The following is a 26,079-nucleotide window of genomic DNA, read 5'->3' as shown; positions in this document are numbered from 1 at the left end:
CCTTGTTTAGTTAACAGCACCCTGTACATGCAGAGTAGTCTCAGAGGATGAGAAGTAGATAGGAAAATCCTGATATAGCTGACAAATTGTTCACTAACACTTTACAGACTAAACCCAAAATTTTGCCATGGATATGAACTGGGAGATGGCAGACAACAGAGCTAACTTGGGAAGCAGCTGAGAAGCGAGGCCCTACGTGAGGCTGCTCACTTACTTCTGCTGTCAACCCAAATTACAGAAATTGTCTCAGGAGATGGTAAAGTCCCAGATTACCCTGAGCAGGATCTTTACTCAAGATGAAAGAACCGTTTCTTTGTAGGCGAAAACAGGCATCTATTTGATGCTCCTTTAGGTCATTTTTTTCTGCTCTTTTCTGTGCTTCATCTGTGCATTCACAGCAGCCTGGTGATAACCATGACCCTGATTCTGAAGTATACGACCAGAGCCCTGCTGATACAGAAGAGGGCTCACCTGGCCACAATGCACTGTCAACACTGATGCTGCTACATGCCTGTATGCACCTGAAGCTATGGATTTTCGCGAATTTGGAAGAGCGTGCACCCAGGGGATGCAGACAGGAAGCCTACCTTCTCCCTTTGGGATGAGGAGGCTTGAGGCAATATATTTGGTTTTGGCAGAAGGCGTTAGAAAACCTGGATCCAGGACTGAGTATCCATCTTAGATCTATACCACGGCTCCAAAGAGGATGGTGTTGATGTAATAGGCAGCAACCCATTCCACTGGAAGCCAGGTTCAACCTCCTTTGGAGACAATATGCAAAAGCCAGACTGCAGTGAGAAAGAGCAGGTGGCAGAGCCCACTCTGAACTTGTATCTTCTGCAGAAGTTACTGTCTCAGGAACAGCTACAAGAAGTACAAATTTCAGAGCAGAGTTGAGCAAGCTGTTAGCATTTTCTCTTTTTGCCCTTACTATCCAAGTGCTAGGTAAGCAAAAAGGTAAAGACATCCCCAGAATCTGCTTCCTGTTCCTGGTGTCATGGGTTGTTCTTTTTTTCCTTTTTTTTTTTTTTTGTCTTTTTCTTCACAAGAAAAAGGCAATGTTAATTAAAAAAAAAAATAACAGAAGGAAAATAATAACAAAACTGACAATCATGTTTTGCTTGGCCATTCAGTCCAACACAAAGAAAAATACAGAACAGGATATAAAGTGTATGAATTATCAGTTTGCAGCCTGAATGATTTCTTTAGTTCTGCATTTCAAAGGTTTCCTTTTTTTTGTAGCTGCCAGTTAGTATGTTTGGAAGAAAGCCCAGATAACAGAAGACATCAGAAGTGAGGTGAGGTGAAGACAGATGGAATAAATGGGTTGAGAAGGCACAAAAATAAACCTGTCGGAAGTCACACTGTAGTAGAACTTTTTTTTTTAAAGGGAAAAGATGACTAATTTGTCCAAGACGCAAGTGCTAAAACCAAGTCTGTTAAAAAACCAAAACAACAAACAAACCCAACACAAACAAACAAAAACCCCCTCAACACAGCAGGAGGAACAAATACATTTCCATAACAGCAGCTAAGAGTGAACAACAGTGTCAGAACCACTGTTCAGATATCAGTTAGCCTTCATGTTCCTGTGGCTTCTGGTTGCTATTTTACACGTGCACAAACATACTGACATATTAATTTGCTACATATAGTTGCTCCTATACTAGTAGATTAATATTACAGGCTGCCCATGGGAACCTAATTCAGCTCTGACACAGTAAGAACCAAATCCTCAATCAGAACAAAGTATCTTTGTTCCACTGCTTAGAGTAAAACTGAACCAATTCCAACCAGGGAAGATCCAGGGCCCATCAGATTACATTGGCTCACATGAGCTGAAGTTTAATTTGGCCCAAAAATCTCATACAGAGCCACCAAACACTTTCACACAAATTCAAAACTATTGGGCAAGTGTTGGATGGATGCAATACTCCAGGAATACATATGATTTTACAAAAGAAGGTAAATGAAAATAAATTTTGAAAAATCTAGTTTTTGATGATTGCAGGAGAAAGAACAAGTGTATCTCCAAAGTGGTGTTTGCTGGTGCCCTCGCAATAAACACCTGGCGACTGATGGCAATTCTGGAAGAGCTATAATATGCATGGAGCTGACGTAGCCTGACTGAAGCCATGACATGGGAATTACACTTATGAAGAAGGAGCATGAGGTTATTAAATATACGAACCCCACTTCTCTCGACTGCAGATAAAAATGAGAACAGCAGCTATATTTATACAGGGAATGAAGAAAAAAACCGATAAAATTACATTTCTCTTCTCTGACTTGGAAAAAAAGCACACACTTGCAAATGTATGTCAAAGATTTTCCTCTGTGCCTTTCTTCACCAAATATAGTGACGTATTTAACTAACATAGCCAACACCACAAAGCTGCACTTCACCCAGTGACTGCAACTATTTCTTTCTGACTGCCAGGCAGAGGATAAGAGGTGAGGACAGAGCAGTACTGTGAAACGGGGACCAGGGGAAGTCCCTGGAAAACTTCCTCGGGGGTGGAAACTCTGGGTCTGATCTGACATCATCCCCTCCCCTTATGCATGCACTACACCTGCATAAGGTGAGCAGAAAACACTAGTAAACCAACACATTTTTATATCATTTTGCACAAGTAAAAAGACAGATAACAGAATACCTAAGTGGAAAGTAAGCCAGGCTATGAGTGCTTAAAAGCTTGGGAACTGAAGAAGTTTTAGCTGGTTTGGGGGGCTTTCTGCTGGGAAAAAGGACCGGTTGCCTGGCTACGAGTAGGCAGAGTCAGAGGAACCAGATTTGAAGGGAATGCTTCAGGTGTCTAAATGTAGGCAGGTAGTACTTTCTAGACATCCTAAGACATCCAAGCCGTCTGCAGTGGTCTGGAAGGGAAGATGTAGAAAATCTAGACAATCCATCTACTTCTCTGGCACAGCAGCTGAAGGCTGGAGTAACCTCAGCACGTCTGTAATGGCACCAGGTACCAGAGTCCCTGGTGTTTCTCCCTAAATTCAGGACTTGCACTCCTCCCAACCTAAACATTGGAGATTATCTCCTATGGCTGGTTGCTGACATTCACAGGCTGAGAGCTAGCTGAGGATAAAAGATCAGCTGGGGAGTTTGACTTGTTGCAGAACTGTGACAAAGCCCTACTTAACCATGGACATGAGAGTGAATTGTACAGAGTATATCTTTCTGGCTGTTGGTAGGGGGCTTTAAAGAGTCAAGGAAGTTCTTCTAGACCGGCAGTAAGCAGTGGGAATGGGGAGAAAGGCAGCTCTGCAGGATGGGCAGGTAAGGGGTGGAAGAAAGGACTGCTGTGGACAACACATCATTAAGTACATGGCTTTGACTGCTACTTCAACAGGGCAGTGTCCATATGCAGGCATTAGCATCCATCTCACTTACAGCCTTGTAAGACAGTACAATGTATTTCCACATTTTAGACATGAAGTTCCTCAGGGGAAAATTCAGAATCTGATTACTATGCAAATCCAGCTGAGATGCAGCTCTCTTACTTTTCCCACCCCCCAACCCCTCCTTTCTCTGCGTAAAAGTTACTTGGGTGTGCAGCCATACTTTTCCATATTGCCTCTTGAAGTATGTATCTACCTACCAGAAGCATTATTGGACTTGTGCAGGTAGGTGTACTTACTTAGCTCTCTTTAATAGTTACACATCCACATCGTGAACTTGCCTATCACATACTGGATCAAATAGAGAAACAACTTTCAGATCATGATTATGATCTGTCAATTCTTGTTTGATCATTATTTTATGATTCAGTAGTTCTGTTGACTCACACGCTTGAAGTGATCACCTTTTTCACTAGATTGTTTGCATGATATTTAATTGTGATGGTTTTATTTATTTACCATTTTTATTTATTTACCTATATATTTTTAAAAGCCTAATTCTTCACAACAGCTCAAAAGATAAATTTTCTTATCTTGAGCCTGAATTTCTGTTCGGTTCTGATTTTGCATCCTTTATGGTTTTGGCAGTTTTTTTCTTAAACAGAAGCATAAAGGTATTCCCTTAAAACCTATCTCCAGAGTGAATTGCTCATTATAAAACCTGCATTAGTCTTTTTCAAAGGTTACCGTTAAAAAAGATCACGCTTATCCGTGTTACTGCATTTGGCATCTCATAGTCAACACCACAGTACATTAAGTTCCACATTCTGACATTGCTGCTAAATGTTCAGTTTTTCCAATCACAACCACTGTAGGAGCCTTTTTAACAGAGGAAATGTAAATACCACGTAAAAAGATCAAAAGGTAAATCAGCAACTTATCTAAATCACAATAGCCCCAGATAGTCTGTCCCATTGCCATAAATAGATTACCACAAGTAATGTATGGAAACAGTCAATTGTTGAAGGAATCTCACATCCTACTGAAAATTCAACATATACCAAACTCAAAGATTTTTTTCATTTGTTAATTTTTGCATATATAGCTATGAGTACAGGGAAACTGTTATAAGCTATTTAGACAGGACCAGAAGAAAACACAAGCACTTCAATAGCTTTGGTGTTACCTACCTCCTCTACCATTTTGCAAACTTCTCTACCCTTACATATATTATTTTAACTCCAACACGTATAATGCAAACAGATTTAATCCTAAAGGCATTTGCAGTTTGAATTTCCTACATAACGATCATAAATCTAGAATGGGAAGCCTGAAATCGTTAAAGTCACATATTTATAAAATCATATCCAATTAGGTTAAAAAAGTGCAATTTCTGTCATCATGTCATAAAAAGATGTGTTTTTCTCTCAGATCTACTATAAAGAAAAGCTCCCTATATTGTTACAGATAGAGACTGTTTTCAATCAGTTACAAGGAGCAATCCAATTACTGGATGGTTTAGTGCAGTAACTGACTCCAGACTAATTTAATTTCTTTGGGTCTCTAAAGATCAATTGATCTGATTTGTTTCCTTCCCCAAAGGCTGTTTAGGAAAAAGCAGGCTTAAATACCTGGAAATGAAATACAAAGCTCTGTACACTTTCACACTACTTAGGTCATTTGGAAAAGCTGGAACTTGACGATAAATGAGTGCTCTCTTGGCCCTAACATCACAGGATGCTTTACAGGAGACCATTAGGATCACCGCATAGCACTGTGGATTATGCATGCACGTGCTGTATCCAGGCCTGCTTAGGAAGCAGTGCACGGAAGGTATTGTCACATCTTCTAGGTAACTATTCAGTTTTCAAGAGCTGTGCAAATGTGTATTTGCCCTGCATAGTCTTTCCCCTGGCAAATAAATGCTTTTCTCACACAGTGATCTTCTAGAAATAACCAAATTTCCAACTAGATCAAGCAAGAGTCATGCTGCACTATTCAATGTGTCATCTACAGCTTGTAACACATCATGATGAACATCAAGCAAGAAATTCTTCCTGTTGTCATATCTCGCTTTGCTGTTTCTTTTGCTTTGTATCAGCTTTCTTTAAGCAATTTTGCTGGCACCAAGATAAAATCTATAGAACCAGTGGGCACTTAGAGAATGACAGTCTCACCTGCCTGAATATTTTAGTGATGGAACTGAATAAACCCCCTGATATTTCTGGACCATCAGATAACTTAGGAAGTTCTCAAACAGTCTTTTACTAGCCCTCTTATGTGTTACACTTTTACTGTCTTCTTACCTGATGTGATGTGCAGCAGATTTTGGGTGTTTTTTGGGGGGGATTTTTGTTTGTTTGGTTGGGTTTTTGTTTGTTGTGGTTTTTTTTTTAAAAAAAATACTGTTGTTCCCCAATCAGGGCTAAGCTTTCCAATTTAAGTCAAAGTAAGACCTTAACCAAACTTGGAGTCTCAAATCCAAAGTTTTAATGTCACTTCAATACTTTCCACATTCCATTTCTTGTATTTATTGTAGGTTTCATGTTTACCTACTTTATCTTTCATGGCAACTTTCATGCCTGGGCTAGGCTGCCTGTCTCAGGCTCTATTCTTACACTTATCAATAAACAAAAGGGCACTGCGGTTTATGCTCAGCATTTCTGACTCCCTGCCATGTGCTATTATAATAAGATGTCCTCTGGAAAAATTCCCTTCATATCCAGCACCATGATAGTCAGTTCATCTGCACAGAGGTAACTAAGTTTTTCTCCCAGCTTATCTATTCAGAGTCTCTCAGCCCTTGCAAAGCTGTGTCATTAGATGTCGCCGGTCTGTAAAACAAGGAGACTGAAATGTGAAAATCAAAGTCTCTTGTCTTCCCACAGGTCCTTTCTTGACTACTTATTGCATAAAACCCTGAGCTTTGGATGTTGCTTACCTTAGTACTCTTTCAATACCACAGGCTATGCTATTTTAATTAAATCCGCTTTGTTTTTGTTTTTCCATTTTCAACAAAATCTTTCACATATGAAGCAATATTTAGCAACTTTGCAAGTGTGCACTGCAGCCTACAAGCTTACTTTACCCATATTACTCTTCTTTTACCAAGTTACTCAATGGATCACTAATGATCCAGTCACTAGTAAAGTATAAAATGGATCACTATTTCCCATCCATGGAACTGCTTAGATTGATGTACTTTTGAAAAGCTGTAAAGACTTTCTCTAGGTGTATGGATATGACTTCATTGAGCACTTTGTCCCCTATATACACCCTTGAAAGATGATTCACAGATACATCTGGATATCCCCACATTGGAGCCTAGAGTGTTTTGGCCTCTCCAAACTTTATTTCATGATTGTGTGCTCATAGGAAAATTTGGGTGTGCTACATCCATCTCCATTGAGTTCTCTTCCAGCCTAAAGGACGCAGGCAGCTTAATTTGCTTCATTTGCCAAACTGCTTGACATGACATCGTAAAAATGAACTAACAAGAGATTGAAGTTTATTTCCTACTCAACTGTGGGTTAATGCTTCACTCCCTATGGCAGCAGTTACTTATAATGAACTCTACACACAAAAACTCAGTTTCCAGATAAAGCTTTTCCCTAATTCAAGCCTGCAGTACAATTTTGGTGAAACAAAAATGGCATCTTTGTCGCCGGAGTGGGAGTTATGGGATTCATCCTGATGGCAATAATTGCTGACTTCAGTGTCTGGGACTGCTGAAGTGTATTTTGGGAAGCTCCCCTCTCTCTTTTCCACTATGTGGAGCAGTGGGGAGCTATAAAGATGTTTTTCACAGGACCACTGCCCTTGTTTCCCATTGACCCAATTCACAGCCCTCAATAGGATTAAATGGCATGATAAGAAAAAAGCTTTTCATTCTGAAGTTGAAAAACTGACCTTCCCCCCTTCAAGAAGCCCCCTCAGGAAGATGACTATATCAGCCCCAACTGGAACAGATGTCAAAACTCAAAACAGCTCTTTCTTCATAAAGTTTGTAAGTATTTTTAAAGGAGGTGGAGGAGGCTTACTATATGCAACAAGATAACGTTAAAATGCACAGCTTCTCAGGAGTTGAAAGGATGCTTTTCCTACAAACTCTCTCTTCTCTTTATCTTATCTGCATGGAAAGTAAACAGAAAGTCCCCATTACCTCTCGATATCAGTGAGTCTGGAAGAGTCCCGGAATCCTTTAGCAAAAGGGTTGCTGTCAATTTTCAACTTGGTTATCTGGAAACACAGAAAAGAGCAATGCAACATGAATATAGTGTTAAGGTATTGCAGCGTACAAAGTGTTAATCAATCCATCCTCCGGACTTCACTGCTGATTTTTTCCATGCTCCTTGTGTGTGTGCATGTGTTCTACTCGTGAGATGCTGCAAAGCTGCGGAGGCAAATCAGGGTATATTACACATATGGCAATGCAAAGACTGAAGGGCACAGCGGGCTCAGCCTTCATGTCACCCAGAGCAGAAGAAACCCATCCGCGTACAGCATTACTGCTTCCAAATACTTAACAGCATGGATCAGGTTGTCTTTTCCACAAGAAACGCACAGCACCCTGCTAACATCTGAGCCTTGTTGGCGGAGTTACTCATCAACCAATAGAAGCCCAAACTAGGAGCCACTGCCTACAGACCTCAACATGTCGCTTCTGTTCAGCCCCACTTTTTTTTTTTTTTACTGGGATACAAATGTTCTCAGCCAGACCTACCAGCCATAACACACGGGCAGTTTAGCTGGTTTTGCATGTAAGGAGGCTGAGGAAGGGAAGAAGCAGGGAAAATGTGGGGAGTACTCAGATTTAAAGTGACAGAGCCTGGGTTAAAGTAGTAACCCCATTAAAACCATCACAGTCCTGGAAAACCAGAGATTTTATAACCCAAACTCTCCTCCCTTCTTCAAATACAGCTACAAACTGCCCAATGAATCCCATCAGCCTTTCTGTTCTGCCAGAGTAACCTACTGATCAGGAGTCCCTCTGCCCCAAAGCATCAGGGCTCCCCTTAACTTTGCAGTGAAAGCTTTCAGGCGTAGGTGGTGGCTTCCACTGTGTTTTTTGGGAGCAGGAAAAAAAATACACCATTACCCTTGTGAAATTTTCTAGCTGTCCAACCAAATGAGATTTGGTGAATAAAACCTGAGACATCATCAAAATACTCAGATTTTCCAGCTATACTTCTTCCAAGAATTAAAAATAAAACTGTAAGTGGGAGTTAGAGCTTGACAAAGGACAACACAGGGCTTGTCCTGCAAGGCAGTAAATGTCACCAAGTCTAGCTGAAGCCCATGAAAATCAACACCTCTCAGCATTTCATACTGAGTGGCTATGTCAGCCTGGCTTTCCTCAAAAAAAGCTAGTATTGAAGAGGTCACAATCTCATTTTTCATAGTCGGCCCTCGAGACTCAGAAAGAAAAGGGATCTTTTCCAAATCCTCAAACAATCAAATGCTCTCATCAAACAAAGGTATTTCAAAATGGGATGGCTTTTCCTCCAAAATTAAAAAAAAAAAAAAAAAAGAAAAGAAAAGAAAAGAAAAGGCAACAACTGAGCCCAACTTTTCCTTCTGAGAAAGAGGTCTTCTGGGAGGGAAACACAAAGAGGGAGGGACAGGCTTATAAAGACAAAACCTGAGTGTTTAATTACTGGTCTGCAGTATATGAATGATGCACTGAACAGCTGCTGCCCACCTGCTCTGCCATCCTGGGAAATTACTCACCACAGCCCTGGGCTGCAGCCTTCCCTGCCCATACAAAGGCAAGCTATCTGGGGAAGGCCCTTGCTTCGAGGCACTACATCAGGAGGTGCTGCAGCTCACTGGCTGCTCCTACAAGCTGGGCAAACATCATGAGAGCTCAGTGCTGACTGAGGGTTGGAGGCTGTCTCATCATGCAGGTACAACTGGTGGAAACTACCCTGAACACTAGCCTCATCACAGAACCTTCCAACAGCTCAGCAAGTTATAGTCTCATTCTACTCCCAAGATATCTATAAGCCCTTGACTTACGGTGATGATGCAAAGAGTGGCAGGTTAGTGCCTCACGTACAGTGAACATTTTAATGGCAGCATTCTGAAAACTACCTTCAAAAAAAACAAGCTCTAACTAGTTCCATTGACTTAGATCACCAACACACTGAGCCAACTGCATTGGAGAGTAATAAGGATGTCTATTCATCTTTTGAGCATATTTTCACCAATCAAACTTCCATTTTCCTAATATTAAAGATTTGGTATGACATCACAAGAGAAACTTTTTGTATCCATCGAAGCCAGATGAGACTCACAATCATTTATGGCCATATTTTTCCTGAGAGACTGTCTCACAAACAATCAGAGAACATCTGCTAGAAAGCATTTTAAAATGAAATCTGACCTACAATTCAACTCTGTGGCAGTGGTTTGACTGTTTAAATAAATGCGTGCCCTTTAAATCTTAAATTATGAGATAGTTTGTTGAAAGTGTAATGTATTTAGCTTTTATCTAATAACCTCTAGAAATGTAATCAATCCCTCCTTAAAACAGTTCTGAAAGAAATGGCAAAAATGAAAAAAGGCTCCATTTTCATTAGTCATAAATAAAATGACAGCATCAACCTCTAGGGGTTCCGGAGATGTTCCATTGAGAAATTTTCCAGGACTCAATGTATGTGCTTTGGGAAGGTTAGTTTAGAAACGTCTCTGGTGTAAATATGTCAGTAAACACAAATCCATCCTACAGAAATAAATTCCAGGTTTAGCTGGTTTTGTGCCTGTTACTATTTTGCTGGTTTCTACAGAAAGTTACGTGGAAAAATCTAACCACCTGTCCAAACATTATAGTCTTGAGATTGCCAAATGCTGAATGCATTTTCTGCAGCATTCAGATACAAACCTGAGTTTAAAATCAACACATTCTGATAGTAAAGCCTAGAAGTGAGATGTGGGGTCTGTCATAAGAACTGACTTGATACTACTAATACTGTTATCTTCAGAGCTTCTTTGGTCCCCTATGCAGTAGTTCCATTTTATTCACAGCATTTAGAAATTAATTACTTCTGATTCATACTAAGAAATGAAGACTTCTTTAAATAATCCAGCAGGTACATTGACTCTGTCATACTCCCTGCCCACATGCTTGGACAGTACTTATATTTTTCCTAACTTGGGGAAATTAGAGAGGGAAAGAGGTATTTTTTAAGTGCCATAGTCCTTAAATCCTTAAAGCGCGCTCTGAATCGCACTGAAGCAAACAACACATTTCCATTGACTTTAATATTAAAGCTTTATCCGCTGTCAAGCAGAGCCTCTGCTCTCCAATTGTTTATATACTTCCTAAAATTACTCATTAGCAATCCATTGTTATGATCTCCTCCATTTTGTATATATTATTCACTGGCATGCAAATTGAAATTCAAACATCTGGATGTAATCTGGGCAGCCTCTGAAAAGCATATCTCTGAGTGATTTCCCTTACATTTGAGTCTTACAGCTTAATTAGTCTACTTTTTAAGCCCATGAAATCATCATGTGCAAGCCAGAGTATCTCTCAGCTAATAGCTCATGGCGTGAAAGATCACTGCAAATAAGAACAGTTCCTTAATGAGCTATAATTAGAAAATGACTAAATGATAATATGCAAACAGCTTTGTATAGACAGAAGGGAAGACAAATGAAAGCCTCTTTCATACCATCTTTACTCCCATGAATAATACTTATGGCTTTTTGAAGTTAATAGTACTATCCATATCCATAAGAATTACTCCTGAGTATGAATTAGACTGGGCAGTCACTGTAGACATTGACATGGAAAGGCAGGTCATATCCAAAAGTTTCCTGGTTTAGATTGGGGAAAAGGGAGTTCTTAGCAGAGTTGGATTTAGTTAAATCCATGAAAATTAGCAACTATACTCACCAGTTGATTCTGGTAGGCAGTAACAGCAGTAAAAACCGTCTCTGGAAAGATAAATGTCCTGAACTCTTCTGATTTCAGATTTAGCAATGAAGCTGTGTGATCCTTCTTCTTGATAATGTGGACCCTTGGCTGGTACTTGTGCATGGAGTTCAAAATGATCTGCAAGAAAGAGTGACAAGGCACTGTCCTGAGAGGAAGGTTAACAGGACCCTCAAAGGCTGTAAAACCATAGAGGGGAAAAAAAAAATGATCTATTTAACACTGCAGAGGAGACAGCTGAAATTTAACTAGCCAGGGGCTGATTTTCAGAGCAAACTCTCCAGCTCCTTTGGGCAGCTCCAAAAAATGAAGGTGGAAAAGCAAGCATCCCAGGAACTAATTTCCCTTTACTCCTACTCCACTGGTGAGCACATGTTTCCTGAAGCATAAATACCTGTTCCTACAGGTGAGATGTTTTACATACAGAATTTGTTATTGCTAGGGTGTGCCCCAGTTTGCAGGTGTCAGCAGCAAGTGTAAATATCTAACTCTTGGAAGCTCATGACGTTTGCAAAAATGTGCAGGTGCGGAATGAAAACCGCCAGGAACCCCTCAAAAAAAAAAAAAAACAGAAAGGAAAAAAAAAAAAACCACAACCAAAAAAACCACCACAACTGGCAGCACAAACCAGCTGACCAAAAATAAAACTCCCTAGATCTTTTTACTGTGGCAAACTTTTAGAGCAAACTACTTTACTGCAGACTACTGAAAATGGGAGCAAGGAGGGAAACCAGTACAGAACCCCAAAATGACCACGTTTTGCCATTTCAGCCTCGTTAATACGTGTTTAGAAGCTCACAAAACAATTCTCAACCTAATGTACCAACTAACCAATTTCAACGTTCACTGGAGTCAAACCGTGTCCCACTTGTGCCAGTTACCACTGGCTGGAGGCCTGTTTGGCTGCCTCTAACCACAGTATTACAATATAAGAATTAAATACAGAGCTCGGCTTGCACCAGTCCTTGTTTTGGATATAATCACAGTCACAAGACGAAATTGGCAATGGTGTGGGTGGTTCTATTTTTCAGGGGCCATAACGACATTACAGTCAGTTCTGTACATCTGGAATAGCTAATGTGCATTCCTCAGGAAGCGTTAACTTCAGCTGAAACACAGAAGAAATGGTGCAGTATTTCATGCTAACTCAATAAGAAACGTTGCACGTTGCATTGGAGTGAAGACCTTAGAGACAGCTTTGTCATGGCTAAAATTTCCATGAATGCTTTCTTCACTGATCCTTCAGTTTCAAATATTGCTTAGACTTGTACTGTGACTTTGCAGGGGGCACACAGCAGCAAGAAAGTCATTACAGTGATGGGGAACCATTGTCCTTAAAGTGTTGCATGTCTGCTTTTAACAGCTCAGGTCCTTTCTCAGAGCACTTCACCATTTTATATACGTGCACACACAACGGCTGTTGACTTTGCCTTTAATATCCTTAGCACTTTTCCCTCTCTTTATAAATGTTTGTCTTAGCATCACACTCACTTGGGCTGCTCTAAGCAGCTGCAAAAGCCATTCAAAACGATGGTGAGTGGATGGTGATGATCTTACTGAGGGATTGGCCCACAGAGCTCAGCGTTTCCCATCGCCTTTCACGGCCACGATATCCACACCAAGGCACTACATCTGAGCAGCAGCCAAACGGAAGGAGGAAAAAGCTGTGACAGAGCAGCTCCTACACATGCCTTTTCCTTTCACTCCTTTATGAATGCAAATTGTGATAAAGAAATTCCATTTATTGAACAAGACCATGTAATCCTTTATGAAAGTTTTCCAAAACCAAAAATGCACATGGATAACATCCCCCGCCATGATGCTCTACCCTGCACATTCCCAGCAGAGGCAGGTCAGGCCATTCAGGTACAAAACAACTACCGAATGTAGCCAGGAGGTCACAAAAGACCCTCGGCCAAGGTTAAGGTCACTATTTCCTTTCCATGAGGGTCTGTGTATGTAGTGCTCCATCTGCAACCCCACACAGGCTGGCAATGTTGCAGCACCCACTGATACAGCAGGATACTGCACAAAGATACCCCTTTAATATCCATGCAACTTCTTATGTTAGGACCATCAAAACAGCCTAGAGGAGTTAGATACACAGATCGCATCTCACCGAGTAGCCCCCAAGGGTGGTCTCAAAGTCCAGGCAATCCCTTGCCTGCATGGCGTAGTTATCAGAAAATCCCTGATGCCAGCTCTGCAATACTGACGCTGGTGTGCCCTGAGAGAAACATCAGGTGCATGTATACTTACAACAGCTCCCCAGCACATGCTTACTGGTGGTACAGAGTGGTCACAGCCCCCCCAGCCATCCCATCTACATTTGTGCTGACAGCCTGCAGCAGGGGAGACAACCAGGATCCATTCTTACAGGAATCTGTTTGCTGTAAGGTCAGGCCGGTTTGTAGGCATCTGGCTCCCACTGACTACAGACTGGTCACCAGAGGCAATCTGGATGCCAGCTGCATAATCCCAGAGGTGGCTTTGAGTTCAGGAACTATGCTGTGAATGTGGCTTCCATATTCAAAGAAGAGTGTTACCAGGCGAAGTTTGCTTTCTAGAAGCAAGGAGGTTGCTAACTTCTGCCAGCTTGACTTGAAAAAAAGATCCCTGGGCATAACTCCTTGTGGCTGTTCTAAAACCCCTGCTTTCACAGCTACTTGTTGGCCATGTTCGCGCCTTTGTGTTTGCTTTTGCACACATTCATCTGTTTTTGAGTTTCACTATCATAAATGCCAGGAAAGCAATTACGGTAATGTATATACTCATGGTTCGCCTCACCATAAACCAGAAACAATGCCACCCCAACTCCGTGCAACCAAAAGTCCTAAAAGAAGCAGTCTGTGATATGAAAAACATCACCAGAAATCTGGGGGAAAAAAAAAAAAATCACGTTCATAAATGTTCCACAACCAGAAAAATGGGAATTACTCGCTCGGCTGTAAAAATCCAGAGACAGGATCCATTTCCTTCCTCTGGTAAGGATATCTGAAACTGTTTCTATGGAGCAAGCTATATGTCATGCACACAGGCATAAGACTTCTGCCTGCTGCTTGGGGAGAATACCTACAAAGCTATGGGGTTATGCATGCTGCTGAAGATACACAAGCAGAGATGCTTGCCAACTCCAGTAGTCTCAGAATAAGAGAAAACGAACAAATGCTAGAATAAACAAATGCCTCTCTTCTCTTCAGATTCCTTTTCAAGAAATGAACCACCCTCCAAACAAAACACCACAATTACCTTAACAACCAAAACCATCTTCTGGAGGATGGAGAAAGCAAGCAACTAGAACAAACTAGAATCAGGTTGGATCCAGCTTCTCTACCTATAACTAGTATTCAAAGGTGTCTTTTGGATCATTAAAACTTCCTCAGGAACACACCTTATCAAAATAATTAAGATTTTAGCAGGTTAATTAAAAAGATCTCATCAGTGAAGAAGATCTCTTTCAAACTGAAGGGAGAGGTTTCAGGAGGCATTTCAATTCTCCCCTTCTCTTCGTACACGGGAGCTTAGAAATGCCATTGCCCATACCACAGTGAACCCTCCTTAAAGGCTCCAGAGAACGAATTTCTTCCTTAATTCTACTGAGCATCCAGCTTAGAAATGCCGTTGCCCATACCACAGTGAGCCCTCCTTAAAGGCTCCAGAGAATGAATTTCTTCCTTAATTCTACTGAGCATCCAATGATGATATTTACATAGCTTCAAAAAGGCAGCACACAAAACCTGACACCCTAATTTGGAACATAAAAACCCCACAAAATATTCAAAATTGAATGCTCCGCAAAGGCGTAGCACCTGTCACACAAATCTCAACATGGGATCAAGATTTGGGGCTTATTCTTAACTGAATATGTAAAACTTTCCATCGACGTCGGCTGTCCAAAGTCTTCACATAAAGAATGGGATCCACCTCTGCCACTTCTTCAAAAGTTAATCAGGAGGGTGCATCTCAAACGCTACAGATCATGTGCTCCCACTGCCTGTATTTGAGACAATTACATCTTCTTGTTCAGTCACATGTCTCTGTTCCCGACAGCTTCTCAGACCTACTTTTTTATACTCGTCTGGGCTTCTGGGAACTGCACTGCTCCTAACTAGTTTGCAATATACTGCTGCAAGCCCTTTATTAGAGGCACACATGGCCTCTGTTATGATGAAAAATGCTTCTTTTTAAATGCGCACGTATACTGCTCTATCATCACTCAGTGATAGAGCCCACAAATCTTCAGCTTTGGCCTTCTGCAGATTATGAAATAAAAGAGAGGGAAGAAAAAAAAAAAAAAAAAGACATTCTCTGCTAGTCAGGAAGGGAACAAAGGCGTGAACCGGATTCAAGAAAAATATACCCACAGATGGATCTTTACAAAAGAACAGCACAGAGGCAACTATTTGGGCTTTGGTTTGTGTTGTTGGTTCGGGTTTTTTTAACTACTTTTGTTGTTGTTGTTTCCAGGATGTATTTTAAATGATAGTGGCTGTGGTTCAATTCTTAGGTCTTGAAATGAGTAGAAATTCTCTTTTGGATGAGAAGTATTTGCACAGAGCACAGCTCAGACAAACAGCCACTGTCTCGCACAGTCCAAAAAGGCAATAAATACCACACTAGAGGGGGGATTTCTGATACCGTGTGTGCCACAGTTATTCAGCTTTACAGGTTAGTTACCCCTACACATGTTTCAGAGTTCAAAATCACTCCTCTCTTCCCAACAATTAATTTACTAACACTGCCTTTACGCTCATTCTTCTTAACTGCCTCACGTGAGCTTGGTAACCAGTGCATGTAGCAGAGCACACTGCCATGACACAGCAAAATGCGGGCAGAAGCACAACAAAAAAGCTCACCTGACTGCCTTCTCTCCCATACTTTGAGGCTCGACTCCACCCTGAACTTCTCCCCAATGGATGTTCTGCCTTTAATGGCGATAGGAGCATAATTTGAACACTCGTGTTGACCTGAGCTCTACCTTACGAAAGGTAAAAACTTGATGTCTTAAGTCACCTGTTCCTCCACAACAGAGATTAATACCCAACATGTTTAAGCTTCATGCAGCATCTTCCTCCACTATGAAGGGCTGGCCAAGAGAGGTGTAACATCAGGGTCACGGCAGACTTTCCCCATTGCAGTCTCTCCCACAAGCTTAGCTCTGTGGCATAAGTGAGCAATTCCCCTACGGCTGTTCCTTTACCCTTTCCCACCAGGAGGGCTACTCACGTGGCCATGCTGATCCAGCTCATTGTTGGTGAGTTTGACTTTTTCAAAGGACACCATCTGCTTCAGCAGTTGCTCTCCCGTGAACGGGGAGTCAGGGTGCACGTACAACCTAAAAAACACAGGGAAAAGGCCCGCGCATAAAAAATCTCACCTCTTGGCTTGTGTGTGGGCACCATCTCCATATGAAACTAAAAAGCCAGTAATATCTTGCTCTCGGGATATGTGGTGGTTTCACGGGCATGGATTTCCTGAGAGCTTAGGGTAATACAGAACTGCTACTTGAACAAGACGCAATCTCCCATGAGATAGTGAATGCCTGAAATACGACCGCCAATGAAAGACAGTAAAGCAGATGACTTGAGCTGTTTAATTCACTGGAACATAATGAAGAATCCCATGTCCGAGTGCTAGATTGCTCTCTAACAGTACCTATTGTTTTATCTAGTTATCTAAAATGGAGACATTCACTAACATTCGCTGTTGTGTCTTTTCCCAAATGAAAAATTGATCATGTCTTTCCCCACAGCTGTACTAACAAGCATTTAAAATAACAATGACTACAGCTCCAAGAGAAAAAACATGGTGTCATTAGAGAGATAATGGGGGAATGTAGATAAAAATGCATTTTCCTTTATATGTAACATTAAGCCGTGATAATGATTTTAACCTGCACTCGATCACATGTTAGCTGTGGTGACGTCTGTTTATAAGAGGTTGAAGGCTGCAGTCCAGCACAGTGGTCTGACATGAAAAATTAATTGCAGCTCTGTAATTAACAATCTACCACTCAGGAAATTAAGCAGAAGAAAAGGAAGCACAGAAGACATGTAGATATAATGATATATATACATTATGACTAAACTAATTACAAGTGCCAGGATATTTAAAAACAATGATTTTATAGGAATAATGTATTGCTGAATATTGTTTAACTCAAATGTTCTTTTGTCATAGTGAATTAAGAGCTGAACAGATCTTCAACCAGTGCAAACCAGACCTGTTCTTCTTCTGTGGGTGTTGGCTATCCCTTGCTGAGGGCCTGATTCTTGTTTTGGGTGATGTCTTTGCCCATACAGATGGATTTCTTCCATTAGGCGGGTGGGGCAGCCCTGAGATGCCGCATTGGAAAGATAAACATTTGTTGTTGTTGTTGAGCTACGATTTTGGTTAGGCAAGAGGAAAATGGAAAAACCACTAAACCATGGGGCGTAACTCTCTGATAGACTACACTGATCCCTAATCAAGGAATACCCGTACTAAAGACTCCGGGAGCACAGCTCTGTTGCTTAAAGAGGAAGGAGATTTGTTCCTGCACTCTGTTTTTGCCAACAGAATCCCCAAGACAGAGAGAAACTGAAGTTTTACTAGCACAGCTGGCTTCAGATGTGCGGGATGGTTTCCTTACATTGATCCAAACCACAGCTTGGCTGATATAGCTACATCCACGAGAGGGATGCTAAGCCAGGGTTCCTGTCACCATAAAATATTCATAGCATACAGGCATCCTCACTGCTACCAACTCTGCTGATTGTACTGCAAGGCTCATGAAAAATTGCAATGTATCTGAAAACCAAAAACCTGGGATCCTGTTATGTTAAAATAATTTTACCTCTTGTGAAAATTAATTTTGCTTTCCTGTGAAAAACTGATAATCTCAATCTTTAGAGCCCCAAGTTAGAGAAGACAAAACAAAAAGTGTCCCAAACATGTCCTGCAACTTTTCAGCCAGTCTTGTGATTTCTTTTATTTTATTTGAGCCTGACTCCTCATTTTGAATGTCTGGGTAGCTAATAACATTTACTGTAATCACAGAGTGTCAGGCTCAGCAAGGTTTGGCTAATTGGAACCAAAAAGCCAAACTATTTCAGATACGTGCTGGGGAATGAATAAAGATCTTCATGTATCTAAAAGCTGAGCACAATTGTTTTACACCATAGGTGGTTAGTGTTTGGCACTGCTTTCAAACTACAAAGTGCCTCAATGTTAGCAAAGAGCTAATGGGAAAATCACTGCAGGATGGGCACCTGAATGTCGGTTACATAAATGTATTGTTAGACCTTGCTTTTCTTTACTGATTGGCTACACACTGTGGATGCCACTGCAGCATGTGGTTCTGCCTGGTGGACTACACATATCCGCATGCTTCTCCTACAGCCTGAGCTTGTACACCTCAGAGAAGAGGGTTGAAAACTAGACATGTGGCCCTCTGGAGTAGAAGTCATTGACAAGATCATAAGTGCGCACGAGCAAACAGGTTAGAGAAATGAACGTGCACATTCCAGTGCAGTGCACAAGGCTCTCCCCGAAGTTCACATAGGCTCTGCTGCCTAAGGCCAGCCAGATGCGAGGGGCTGCTCACTTCAATTCACAAAGGCTATAGGAACCATATTTGGATGTGAATTTGCTCCAGGGTGTATAATGTTTCCTGATATATGCAAGGTTTGGGTACTGCTTCCTTCTTGCGTATTTTGGAATGCGACACCACTCTCCTGTTTAGTTTAACAGATGGTCTGGTCCTACAAGCCCTGTGCATGGTGCTTTTAATTACCTTAATGTCTCAAATAATTTGCAAATTATAATATCTTTTAAAGGTTTCCTGCCTAGAGTTCTCTGTAAGCATGTAAACACTGTAACCTAATTAAACAAATTATGGTAGCCAAATAGGGTAAAAATGAAATAAAAATAATAAAAAAAGACATTTGAGTGAAAGAAAGGAGGTGAAAAATGAAGAAGAGCAAATAAAGGTACATGCTGAAACTTATTAAATTGATGTTTTACACAGTCTTAGCAAATTGGAAAAACAGACATAAGATATCACGTAGGAATTTTATCCCCAGATAGCACTATAGAAGATTTACAAAAGACTCTCTGAAAAGTATTTTTATTTAAGTGTTTGTTGCAACATAAACTTGTCTTAAACGTTGACAGCAGGAAGACAGGGATAAAACTGTTTTTTATAGAAAGTTCCCTGAAGGGCTGATCTTTCAAATAGAATCACAGAATACTTATTAATTTTGGGGAAAAAAAAAAAAAAAAAAAGCTGTCTTAGCGTTGAAAGTCACTTTTACAATGGAAAGAGCAAAACATCTAACGGGTTTGATCCTGCAAAGGCTTACACCCATGCACAGCATGACTTCTCAATAATTCCCTCAATGCTGCTGTGCCTATGCAGATGCAGGCAGTGATCTGCACGGGGAGTTAGCACCTTGGTACTGGTGCCCAGACACTGAGCACACATACACGCCTTGCTGCCACTCCTGAAGTAAGGAGAGCTAAAACCACGTGTTTGGAGGACAAGAAATCACACCTTCACCTAAGGGTCCTGTTACTGGAGCAGGACTAAACTCGTTTCAAGATGGGAGGAGTACTACTTTTAATCTGTTCAAGCAAGACTGAGGCCTCCCACCTCAAAAGATGCATTAATACTCCAGAAAAAGCACTAGTAATGCAAACATCAGCACGCTGAACCTCTTGACATCGTTTTTCTCACCGAACAGGAGTGTAAGAAGGAGAAAATGCATAAAGTATACATAAGTACCGTTCATACAAAGAAAAAGTAATCTGTGCCTGTGCAATGATCAATGGTCTTTCCGCTAAAAGAAAATTAATCAGGAAAGGTATACATTTACACAAAGGGGCAAAACATCCTGAAAATATCCTGAAAATGAAAGAGCACTGATGTACATTTGCACATAAGGGCACTGATCCAATGGGGACCTCAAAGTGCTACCACAGTATGATGATAATAAATATTAAACTCCAAGAAGGTTTGACCCCAGCTCTAAAACATTCAGTAGGGCTGTTGCTAATTATTTCAAGGGTCTATCTCTTGTCTTATATTCTTGTATTTCCTCATTGAACTAGTCTATGCCAGATAGAGTGTGAAATAGCAATCTATTTAAAGGTACATCAAAAGACACTTGAACAGAAAAATAAGAAGGGGCAAACCCTGCCTTAAAACTATTTCTGTCCTTCCCTTATTTCTTCTTTTAATGCTGACTCCTTTGGAGCAGGATCCGTGTTACTTCTTTGGGTTTTGATCAGTGCCCATTGCAATACGTCAAATGCAGCCCTCAGACGTTAACCACATTGCAAGAAGGAGTTTTTGGCCATGAAAACAAAGCCGACATAACTCCTAGGTTGCTGTCTTTAATCACAGCTTCTCTGCATGCGCTTTATGTTTGTTTACTTCCCTGAGCCGCCTTCCAGAGATCAGCAGTCAGCAAGATTTCAGTTGAACTATTTATATGAGGAAAGCATGCAGGATTTGGTCCCTATACTCACACAAACAAAAAAAAATGTGCTTCTATTTCTTGTGTTTCACTTCTAATTTCTGCCTCTGTAATAAGCAAGTTCTTAACCCTGGGCTAAGCCACCTGGAGCGGATCTGTGTGCCTGCGCAGAGCCCGCCATGAAAGTTTCTTTGAAGCCAGAGAGGCATCCACGTTATTTCCATATCTCTGACTCAGCAAAGCCGTTCGACATGTGCTTCAGTCTTACTGGACTTGAGGAACTAAGTACGTACTGAAGTGCTGGGCTGAACACGATGAAGTGTGGGTCTCCGCCAAAGTGCCATCCTACCGTACAGCCTAGTGCCGTAGCCTCAGTTTCCCAATGCAGAAAGAAGCCAGTCATTAATTACATTAACGGAATGATTTTGGAAATTAATTTTCTACAGAACTTTTTTTCTGTTTAGAAAAAGGGGGTAATTTACTCGATTTTTTTTCCTAACATCTCAGAAAATGTCATGATTTCTTAACAAAAAAAATAAACCTGTGTGCTGTAGTACCATTCCACACTTTGCCTGCTGTCTAAGAGATGACTAAAGGCAAGAATAAAACTATTGGTTAGCAAACACAGGATATGTTATCAAGAAATAATACAATTTCAAGCGTAAACAGCGCTGAACTGTAATGTAGTATTTCTACTTGGATTGGTGATGCTTGGATTCATTCAAATTATGAGGTCAAACACTGACGGGGGCAAAACCAAGAGATAAATTGGTTTTTTTTTTTTTTAATCTTTCTTATCTGAATTGATGCAAACTTCATTAAAAAAAAAAAAGTGTGTGGGGAGAGAGAGAGAGAGAGAGGGAAGAGCCCTAGAGCCCTTAGCCGAATCCTTCATGCCTTGGACCACTCAGTATAAATCAAAACTCAAGCAGGATTTGAGGCTCGATTCCGCAACATAGAAATTAATCAGAGTTTTGCAAACAACTTTGCTGAGCATGGACTCAAAATCTCAGAGGACTGTTTGCAAACAGAGTGGAAAGATTGATAGCAGGTATTTCTTGAAGGGAAAGAAAAATAAGAAAAGAAAAGAAAGACCATCAGTAAAATCTACACACCTTGCAGGGAGCGGAGGGTCAGCTTTCCCAGCCACTAACCAGGAAGACCTGTGGTAGGCATATCTGTATCTTTTATTGTCCACAGGAACTATATCCATTAACACAATGTACTTGGCTTCAGGATCCACTCCCGAGAAGGAAACCCTGATTGTAGGAAACATTCTCCTGAAACAAAGGCAAATCAGAAAATAAATAAGTGGATGGAGAGCAGAAATAAGAGAGCTTCTGAAAAGCTGCTAAGAGTAAGAATTGTATTTAAATCACCTGAAAAAAAAAAATAAAGCATCTATTGATTCTGCTTCAGCATGGTAGAAGTTAAAACCTGTGTATGTCTGATGTGCACAGAAAGTGCAGCTTGATATCAGAACGATTTTTTGGAAGCAAAAAAAAAAAAAAGGACAAAAGTGTAAAAGTAAAGAAGAGATGTATTTTTGCCTGTTAGTTAAAAGTACACAACGATTTCAGAAAAGAATTGTACCTAGGGTACATAAGTCCTTAGAAACATGGACTTTTTCAGTGGGATCCATGCTAGTGTTAGGGAAATACTGCAGAAATTATTTCAGTTAATATTGTCACATATTTTAGATGCATGCTCTTTTAAGCCTGTTCACTGTATTTCTGAGAGGAATATTCAGAACTAAACTTTCCTTTCTTCATCTAAATTGTGACAAAATGCAACGTTTAAATGTAAGGTTTTGCCTCAGACCAGAAATAAATAACTTCAAACAGTTGAAAATTTTAAACTTCAAATTGCAGGTTTTACACGTACTTTTAAAAATTATTTTTTTAAAACACATGCTGATAGAGCTCGCCAGTTAGAAAAAAAAAAAAAAAAAAAAAAAAATCATCAGGGAATCGCATTAATAACAAGTAACTTCGGGGGGGTTACAAAACCCGACAAGACATCTGACTCCTCCGGACTGCCGTTGACTGACCAAAACCTCAAAAGCTTTACTGAAGAAACGGCATGGTCTGAGGTGACGAGAAAGCCTGGGATTCTTTTGCACATTTTTGCAACCGAGAGGAAAGAAAACTAAACCAAACCAAGCCCAGGCTGAACTGCTGCCCCACCACCCCGCAGTTCCCTGCGTCTGTATCATCCCAGCCCCGCACAATCCCTGCACCGCACCAAGGAGCTTTTGAGCCACAGATCAAATTATTAGGGAAAAAACATTTCTACCCAGCCGCCGGGAACCCCCGGGGTGATTTCAGCCGCTTCGGGCGCACCGCACCGCAGCGGCCGCCTCTCCCTCTGCCTCCGCGGAGCTCCTCGCAGCACCGCGCAGCGCTGGGCTGAGCCCGCCGAGGGGCTGTTGGCCAGCGCGGCGTCTATTAAGGGGCTTCACCCTCCCTTTAGCCCATCCGTGCTGCGCTCTCAAAATAAAACTGGGGTTTTTTTTTGGTTTGGTTTGCCTTCTCCCCACCCCCAAAGCCACTTTCAGAAGCTGCCCGGAGGGAACCCGGGGCTGCCCAGCCTTACCTCCCGGATTTGGTGATGATCATCTCGGTACCCAGTTCGTGAAACTTGTCCCAGAGCTCTTTGGTCTCCAGGCTGCAAGAGATTTTGGCCATCTCCTCGCTGGGGATGATGGGGGTGGTGGGGATGAGGGGCTCGGTGCACAGGGACGAAGGGCTGGTACTAAAATCCCCGTGAGGGTCCAGGCTGGATAAGTCACTCAAAGGCTGGGCGCAAGAGGATTTCTCAACGAATTGTTCTGCGGGGGGGGGGGGGGGGGGCGTGTGAAGAAAAAAAAAAAAGAGAGAGGGGATTCAGCCAGGACCAGGCGGCCGCGGAGAAAAACTATTTTAAAAAGAAGAAATTAAAAATTAAAAAAAAAAAAAAAAAAAAGCATTTGTCGTTCAGCTGCCCCGCTCTCATCCAGCAGCACGCCCGCAGATCCGCGCTAATTCTTAGGCGTCAGCTCATCATTTGAGGGCAGGGCTGGGGATTTTCGGAGATGAGCTCCGGGAAGAGCACGGAGCGGCGCCTCTCCCCGAAGGCGCACGGGGAGAGAAGCCCGGGGGGCGGCGGGGAGCAGCCCGGCCCCGGCCGCGTCGCTGCCCGGCTGTTACCCGCTCCGCGGGGCGCGGAAGGTCAGGGCGGGCCCTGCGCACTGCCCCCCTCCCAACCTAGGGTTTCCACGGAAAGGTCGCTAATTCTCACTAAAACGGGAGCCTTCGGCTCCGGGGGGCTACTGAGGGCCGGGGTCACGGGCGGCTGCTCCTAAATTGCGGCGCTTGCAAAGCGCGTAACACAGAGGGAGCCCGATGGCGGCCGCGCAGACTACGCGCTTCCTCCGCGGGGAAAGCCTGGTCTGCCTTGCCTCCCAGCCGGTTTGTTGAGGCCGAACACAGTCCCTTGGAGAAACAGGCTCCCGGGGAGCTGCGTGCGGCCACGCAACCTGCGCGGAGGTCCTGGCTGCGCGGGTGCTGTAGCTGCCGCCGGCGCTGGCCGCCCGCTGGCGCTCCAAACCGCCCCCTGCAAGCCCCGGGAGGGTTTGGGGGCTTCAGGGGCTCCGCGGGGAGTTTCAGCCGACGGAGAGGCCAGGAGGGAGCAGGGCTGCGGGGGTCTCTGCCCCGGCACCGGGATGCGGCCGCGGGTCCGCCGCCGAGAACCGAGAGGCGCCCGAACGCGCCCTGCCCCAGCAGAGAAAGGTTTCGCCCAAATCTCTGGTTAATAAAAGCCGAGTTACAGGCAGTCGTTTTCCTTCGACTTCTGACTGAATGGCGTGAGGGAATGCGTGGGAAAAAAAACCCAACAAAAACAAAAACAACAACAAAAAAGAAAAGTTAACTGTACGAACGTTTTCAGAAAAAAAAAAAAAAAAAAAAAAAAAAGAAAACTAGCTACGTTTAACACAAAACCGCCTAAATATGTCAAACGGCAATACTACAACATCCCCGGCCTACATTATCGCCTAGACTGAAAAACAAAGTTTACAGTGAATCCCTGGACTATGTGAAATGTATTGAGCCAGTTGATTAGACGAAGCAGACGCCGAGAGAGAACACTTTTCTAATTTTTGTAAGATTGAATGTAATCTTGTTCATTGGTGCCCTGAAAGCTTAATACATATTTAATTTTTGTTTAGTTTTCTGTGAACTATTGGATACATGCAAGGACCACAATCCGCAGAAATTGGGAGGGAGGAAAGAAAGATGCTAATGTTTTTTAAAAGCTTTGGGGTGTCTGTATGGAGGCGATCGAATAGAAGCGAAATCCCTTACCCGAAAACCGCAAGGAATGACTGTAAAAATCCTCCCGGTCGATGTAGAGTCTATATGAGCCTACATTAAGCGGCTGTGGAGCGAAGGGATTTTCAGGTCTACATACAAGTTTTACTGGCAGAACACCGGAGGTCCTCTTATTTGACTTCAAAACCATAGATTATTTGCAATAAATATTTGATAGGTTCCTTTCATATCAGCAAAGAGAAATGTAACCACCTTAGGGTGTGGGATGAGTCTACGAATGGCAAAGCTGGATAAATAAATGGCAAAGCTGGATAAATAAAGCTGGAGGAATTTAGAAAATGGTTTATGCTACAAACTCAGCGTCGCCTGAAAACGACGGCGGGTGACGAGAAGGCTGAACTGGATTTCGCGGTGCGACTTTTCCTTCTGCAGGGGAAACCCGTGGGCAGGGGGGAACCCGCCGCTGCCCGAGCCGCCTGTCGGAGCCGTGCGGAGCCCGAGGGTGCGCCCAAGGGAAAAGCGGCTCCGCCGGGGACGGACGGACGGAGCTCCGCGCCCGACGGACACCGGCGGTCACCCCTGTCCCCACTCACCCAGTGGCTTGATGGTGCTCTCGGGGGACTCCTTCTCCTTGGAGCTGCCGCTCGATATGAGGGCGGCAATGGAGAAGGCGTTGGCCCGGGAGGAGAGCTGCGGCTTGGGGGGCGGCGTGTACTCCATGGCCAGCCGGCGGAGGAGCGGCTCGGCTCGGCTCGGCTCGGCTCGGCTCGGCTCGGCTCGGCTCGGCTCGGCTCGGCTCGGCTCGGCCCGGGCGGGAGGGTACCGGGGGTAGAGGAGCGGGGGTACCGGGAAGCGCTCTGCGCCGGGCGCTGCGCTCTCCCCCGCCTTAACGCGGGGCCGCGGAGATCCTATCGGCCGGCGGCCAATCGGCGGCGGGACACGTCAAGGGCCCCGGCCCGGCCCGGCCGCGGAGGAGGGGGCGGAGGCGGGCAGTGGCGGCGGCGGCAGCAGCAGGAGG

At 42.9% G+C, this 26,079-nt stretch overlaps 1 protein-coding gene across 1 annotated transcript in view; it reads right to left on the bottom strand.

Moving 5' to 3' along the window:
- Nucleotides 1-25,781, bottom strand: part of TBX20 (T-box transcription factor 20) — a 34,224-nt gene extending 8,443 nt beyond the window's left edge. Inside the window, exons 1-6 of the mRNA XM_086468169.1 lie at nt 25,655-25,781; nt 23,347-23,581; nt 21,867-22,031; nt 16,520-16,628; nt 11,255-11,413; nt 7,514-7,590 (exon numbers count right to left, since the gene is read on the bottom strand). Coding sequence (XP_086324295.1) covers nt 7,514-7,590; nt 11,255-11,413; nt 16,520-16,628; nt 21,867-22,031; nt 23,347-23,581; nt 25,655-25,781 — 872 coding nt within the window. The remainder of the gene's footprint in view (nt 1-7,513; nt 7,591-11,254; nt 11,414-16,519; nt 16,629-21,866; nt 22,032-23,346; nt 23,582-25,654) is intronic.
- Nucleotides 25,782-26,079: the final 298 nt, after the last annotated feature.

Source organism: Leptosomus discolor, chromosome 7 (assembly GCF_034619465.1).
Source record: "Leptosomus discolor isolate bLepDis1 chromosome 7, bLepDis1.hap2, whole genome shotgun sequence".
In the NCBI taxonomy this organism is placed as follows: Eukaryota; Metazoa; Chordata; class Aves; order Leptosomiformes; family Leptosomidae; genus Leptosomus; species Leptosomus discolor.
This window is presented reverse-complemented; position numbering and strand designations above follow the sequence as displayed.